We start from the raw sequence: 6,765 nt of genomic DNA on the forward strand, positions 1-6,765 counted from the left end.
AAATTAAAAGGCAGCCCCACAAAAGTCAACAGAGCCTGAGGGCAAATGAAAGAGCTCCAAATGCAGAGAGCTCTTCAGAGTCTGGAGAGACACTGTCCTGCTTCAAGCACCTTGTGCTTTGCTGAGATCAGCATCTCTTCCTCTGACCATCTAATCAGGGCTTCGGGGACCTTCAGAAGAGTATGGCTCTCTTTTGGTCCCCTGACTAGACCCTGCTGATAGCACATACTGTTCTCACTCTGAAATGCAGTCATATCTATTAGGTATTTACTAACCCTCTATAAATTAATAAATATACTTCTCACACATGATGTAATCTTACTCCACGTACATATTTTGGGGTGTGTGTAGCTGCAACATATGCATTTACTCAGGTGTGAGTAAATTGTTTTGTTTGTTTCAATGTAAATGGGGTCATGACCATTGTCATGGCTTAGCCAGCTGGGGTCAGCACCACGATGGGCAAGTCTGTTGTACTTGTAGAAATCTTTTGGCTACCCCTCCTTGAGGCTGGCATTGCACAAGATGTTTTTGAGCATCCCTCTGCTTTTCCACACATTTTGGCTTCAGAGTTAAGACAGGAGATAGAGCACTCATTAACAGCAATCAGTGCACTGTTCAGTGCTGGTACAGCCTCTGTAAAAGCAACCTGTCCCAGCTGAACTCAAAACAGAAACAGGAATTTCAGATGAGATGTGAGAACAAGGAGGTGCCTTATGCTACAGCCAGCTTCAGTATTAAACACATTTCGTAGGCAAGGAGTGCAGCCAGCACTACCTCTACCCTTTTATAAAGCTGACCTCAGGCAGTGCCTACTGAGATGTGTCTGTGTGACTTGCTCTCAGAGCTGCTAGAGAGAATCTCTTGAAGCTTCTTGCTGCGTTCCTTAGAAGAGACATGGCACAAACTGGACTTATGATTTTTCTACTTATAAGCATGCTACTGCTGGATCAGACCATCAGCCAGACTTCCAAATTCAAAGCCAGGAAGCACAGTAAACGCAGAGTGAAAGGTACTGGTTTTAACGGGGAGGAGGGATAGAAGCTTACAGTTTTTGCAGTTTTACTGTGTATTTAAATAACATTGCATGAATCAGAACATAACATTACACAAATGCTTATTAACAAATGACAGTTGAGTCTATATTATGTGTCTTTAAAATATTTTAAAGTGAGTTAGCAAAGCTAAAAATAAGGTGGTAGTACAAGTTATGGAATTAGAGCTGCAGAGCAGTGGTAAATATATTGCTCTCTTATGCCTGTTGATCTCTGCCAACATTAATTAGCACTCAGCTAGTGATTAATTTTCACTAACAGAAAGAGGACTCTGGCCAATCACTCTTAGTTACATAGACTAAGGTCATAGGAAAGGAAATTCATGTATGTATGGTGGAAAAGAACAGGAAAAAATATTCAGTCTCTAAGAGACTATTGTTCAGATTTTTTTACAATTTCTTAATTTTACCAGAATGTCTGTTTAATATCTGTGGAGCATTACTTATGTGACAAGTACTGTGAAAAGGCAAGTCAAACTAATGAAAAAGAATTAGCAGAAGATAAAGCATAAATTCCCAGAGCAAAGCTTACAGAGCAAATAAAGAACCTCTGAATGTTGTTTGGAAATGTCTGTGTATTTAATTTAAAGACTTATCTCTACTAAAAGAGGATATGATAGAGGTTACTCTAATGGCAAATATTTAAACTCCTAGTCAATGAAAAAAGGCAGCTTTGATAGAGCCATTGTATGACATGATTACACTGCTCTGGAGCTCCAGCTGCACCCACACTGCCTTCCCCTGGGGAATCACTACAGTTTTTAGCCTGGTGTCCTAAGGACAGTCTGCCTAGACATTTGTTTTGCCAGTACATTTGTCTATCAGCCTTCCATTACTTTAGAAGCTGAAACAATTTGACAGAAGAATGAAGCTCTTCAGAATAGGTTTCCCAATATTTTGTGAAATTCTGAAAGAGGGTGCAAAAACAGACTTTCATTAGTGTTCCACTATGCAAAGGTTGCACCAGGAGCTCAGCTTGTTCTGCTTTTTGCCTCTTTTCATGCAGGCAGGAGACACAGACAGGCTGCTGTGAAATGAGGCTCCCAGTGAGGAGCATGGATTGAAGAAGTCCTGCCTTGGGGAACTAGGGAATCACAAAGGACAGCTGGGCTTATCCCTACAGGCAATAGGGAATATGGGGAAGAGATGAGCTTTCTGGGGTGAAGCTAGGGGATTAGGTGACATAACACAGATCAGCAGCAACTATGGTTTTGTTAGTCCTGCTACACGTGAAAGTTTCTTTATTCTTCATGTTCATTACTGTGGCTTCTGGAAGGTCTGGTTACTGCTGCAATGAAATGGTCATCTTGTGCAATGGAAACATGCCTGCTAGATGTTTGATGGTGCTGGAATATTATAATGATTAAGAAACAAGAAAAGATGACAGGAAAATGAAGTTATGTGCAAACTAGTTTCTTTTCTTGTCCCCTCATCTTCTTAGTGCTCCTGTAAGTGGTGGTGATTCAGGCTGAATTTGTATTAAAGTCACCAGTCTGTCTCCCTATTAATGGAGAGAGGAAGGCTCCTCCTCAAGAGGGACAACTGGAGCTCGACAAGCTTGTCCACATAGATTTAGACTGAGGTTGGATTATGTTAGTTGTTCCTCACTGTTAAAAAGGAGAGTTGGAAGAGTTCTATGCTCACAGAAATATTTCTTTGAATAAACACAACTCCTGTCCTACTGTTATTTGTATGTCATATATACACCATGGTGTACTTGTTCAAATTAAATAGGGAAATTCTATTGTAAATTAGATGCTGGCACATTAAACAACAGTTAGCTGCAACAATCCATGACTTTCAAACAGTCACTAGGACACAATCCAACTGAAAATGAGATTTAAACTATAATGGTGAAAGGTAAAGGTGGGTTCCTCCTGCTTTTTCTAGGAACCCTACAAGAACCCTTTCATTAAGAAAAAGTCTTTAGGGGAAAAAAAAGATCTCATCAATGCAGAAATTCATGACATTTCAAAATAGCTTTTAACACACAATTAAACTATTTTTTTTAATGCATATCTGTTCATTTCCCTATATTTCTTTTATTTAAGAAAAAGATGACCTAAAGACCCAGATTGACAAGTTGTGGCGAGAAGTAAATGCTTTGAAAGAAATGCAAGCACTTCAGACAGGTAAAGCAGCTTATGCCAGTCAATGGCTTCCAGAAGTTATCACTCCCTTTCCTCTCCCTCTTCTTTCACTTCCACCCTTCTCTTTAATGGGGATTTAGTGACTGAGAAATACAACTCCTTAAGAGCGTGGCATGCCACAGCTGTAATGGTGAGACAAAAGCTGAAGGAAGCATTGAAGTAAAATCAAGCTTGAACAGGTGACATTTCTTCATCAAGAGCAGGAAATAATTTGGAGCAAGAACCACTTTTGTCTTTGCTATCCACAGCCCAAGCTGTGATTAAGTATAATCAGACAAAGACAACACGATGACAGTTACTGAGTTTGAGAGTTCTGATGGTCCATGAGTTAGGTCCCCAGCTTTGATATGAACATGAGCTAACTATCAAGGCAAAAACATTTATGGAGAAGGCTGAGAACATCCCCAAAAGGAAGCTAGAAGGACCAAACCTTTTTAAAGTGTGCAGTTTGCAACATTCAAATGTGAATGTTGGCATAGAACTTCAAAGTAATGCCTACTGTGAGTTCAGAAATATTCTCTATCAACGTGCAGAGTCCTTTAAGTATTTAAATGCCCAGATGGAAGTTTCCAAACAAATTAAGAAGGGTAAATACACATGGATCTACTAGACAGTTGTGCTTTTTCACAGCTGTTGACACAAAAATTGGCATTTAAACATATACAAGAGGACACTACAGAGGAAATGACATAATTCACATGAAACAGAACTTATTTTCCTTAGGGATGGTAATATCTGGGTCATCCTGGTTTATATCTTGGGTCACACAGAGCTTTTTGAGCTTTACAAAATATTTATTTCTTATAAGAAGACTTCAGAAGTTTCTTAAAAGAGGGAGCCTTTGCTACACAAGTAACTCTTGTTTAAAAGTAATTCTTGTATTGCTTCCAGAAGAAGCTTGAGAGCAAGCATGCAGTGGCTTAGAAATGAAACCAGAGCCAGGAGATTTTCTGTCCTGAAAACTTATTTTGAGCTATATTCTAAATTCAGAACCCACACTGTTCAACTGGACTCCAAATTTGGCAAAAAGTTCTATCACCCCTCCAGCTCTGACTGTTTATTAATGGCCTTATGATACCTGAAAAAGCAGCTGCTTTTTTAGCTTATGGAAATTTCCAACATACACATTACAATCCAATTTCTTCTTTTGCTTGGATTTCAGAGGTCTCCTTTCTACATACCATGAAAGGTTGCCACACACCATTTAGCAGCACATACCTTCTCCCTAAAGAAAGTCTCCATCATTACTGCAGCATTGTTAAGTAGATAAGGTCTCTCATCTTCTCCATGAATACAAATTTGTTAAAACTTTCAACATTTGTCAGATGTGTTCATTCCTTTAATTTGGACTTTAGCAGCTGGAAAGGATCCAATCTGAAGGTAAGTCCCAATATAAAATGATGAACCTGAAAATGCAGCTAAGGAATGCAATGAATACTGCAACTGGAAATACTAAAAACCTGAGACAGAGGATATGGCCCAGAGTTCTACATCCTGCAGATGAGATACATAATTGCTTTTTTACAAGAACAGATGACAGGCATTATAAACAGATTATAGAAAACATCAGGACAGAAGGTGATCATATTGTTTCACAATGTGCTTCCAATATAAGTACAAGATGAGTTTAGGCAATAAAGGAAATAACCTGGAAGTAGTCACATGCAGGATTCTAAAAATAATTGTTACAGGAGTTCATTCAAGGCCTTGGCAACCTTGCTCACCTCAGAAGCAACATTCCTCTAAGGAGGGTTCTCTTCTTGTAAGTACTTTTCTTGGGGGAATCAGTTTTTCACATATCTGCCTTAGGAAAGCTGGAAAGCAAAGCTTACAGAGTCACTCCTGCACACAGAGCTCGGGCTGGAAGAGCTCTGACAGCCATTCTGCAAGGCATTTCCAGTTGCAGAGCATATGCCAAACTCATGTCTCAGTATTTTTTTGACTCTGCATCCTGATATTTTCCAGTAAAATTAAAAGCAAGCAGATTTATAAATGTAAATGTTTAGATTTGATTCAGATTGTCATGCAAGCTCAGAATAAATGCATGCTCTAGAAAAGTTTTTATAGGTTTAAGTCACCAGCCCATTTGAATTAAGAGTTTTAAGGGATAGACTTTACTGGAAAGACCAGGAATTATGAGCTAAGGGGACCAATATGTACTCTTCTGCAGGTGGAAATATAATTTTGTCAATCATCCAGACAGAGATTTGCATTATGAAATTTGAATCAATGTTTTCCTGGTAAGGATGACACATTTGAAATAGTACTTCTCTTCTGCCTTTGTTTGCTAGGAACTAGGCTTAGTTAATACATAAAACTTTACTTTTCTTTGGCACTTAAATATCATAAATATGAAAGGAGCTTTAGATGGGTCTCTTTACTATAAAGCCAACTATAGATATCCTGATTATTCACCTCTGAACAATACAAACATCCATACCTCATCCACTCTATCAGTTTTAAGACTGACAAAATAAGGTAAAAATGTGTGAAAGCAGGACTATTTGCTGAAAGAAGACATAAGATACACTTACAATATGTGTAGGTTATATTTTAGTGTTTTGAAACAGCAAAACAAACAAACAAAAAAACTGGGAAGAATTACATTGCTGGAGGGAAACTGGGGCTCAGGATCATGCCTGAGGTTTATTAGCGTAAACACAGGGAAGATTCCCCAAAGCACTTCATGGTGTTAAGATCACAGGTATGTCTGCCCTTTCTCTTAAGTGCCTCTTCTCTGGAGCAGCTGTAAGAGCATACTCCATTTTTGGCCAACCCTTGCAGTCCTAGGTGCTTTGCCAAGTGCCTGTGAGCAGTCTGTTCCTGTATACAGGGTCCTACATGAGCAGGACAAAGAGCAGCAAAGTCTGACCTTACTGCTACTTTGAGGCCCACTCTGTGGAGACAAGAGCCTTTCACTTGTGAGAGACTTGTCTGCTTAATTCCCAACATACCTTTAGAAAATTATCATTTTAGTAAACACTGTTCAAAGCTATAGTTCAATATTTTACTGAGCATGCACACAAATATCTATCCACAGTCTGTCTTCGTGGGACAAAGGCCCATAAGAAGTGCTACCTCATATCAGAAGGCACCAAACACTTTCATGAAGCCAATGAAGACTGCATAGCCAAGGGAGGGACGCTGGCTATCCCGAGGAGTAACGATGAAACAAACACTCTTCGAGAGTATGGCAAGAAAAGTATGCCCAGAGTGTCTGAGTTTTGGTTGGGCATTAACGACCTGGTCAATGAAGGGAAGTTTGTTGATGTCAATGGCATGGCTCTACAGTACCTCAACTGGGACCGTGCCCAGCCAAACGGGGGGAAGCGTGAGAACTGTGTCTTTCTTTCTCAGTCCTCACAAGGGAAGTGGGTGGATGAAGTCTGCCGTACTGCCAAAAGGTACATTTGTGAGTTTCTGATCCCATAATTGCATAGACAGATGACCATGACCATGTTTTGGGTTATTAACATGCAGATTTGCTTGTTAGTAACCCCTCCCACTTAGATGGTGGCAAGTTAAAAATATCCATCACCTGCATTATACTCACTCTTTCCT

The 6,765-nt window shown here is 39.6% G+C and overlaps 1 protein-coding gene across 1 annotated transcript; it reads left to right on the forward strand.

Moving 5' to 3' along the window:
• The first annotated feature begins 836 nt into the window (after window positions 1-836).
• Window positions 837-6,765, forward strand: CLEC3A (C-type lectin domain family 3, member A). Its single transcript, XM_008941353.1, has 3 exons — window positions 837-1,012; window positions 3,106-3,186; window positions 6,245-6,765. Exons 1-3 carry the CDS (start codon window positions 898-900, stop codon window positions 6,634-6,636), a joined length of 588 nt encoding a protein of 195 aa, XP_008939601.1. The 5' UTR covers window positions 837-897; the 3' UTR covers window positions 6,637-6,765.

Source organism: Merops nubicus, unplaced genomic scaffold (genome assembly GCF_000691845.1).
Source record: "Merops nubicus isolate BGI_N331 unplaced genomic scaffold, ASM69184v1 scaffold18775, whole genome shotgun sequence".
Lineage (NCBI taxonomy): Eukaryota > Metazoa > Chordata > Aves > Coraciiformes > Meropidae > Merops > Merops nubicus.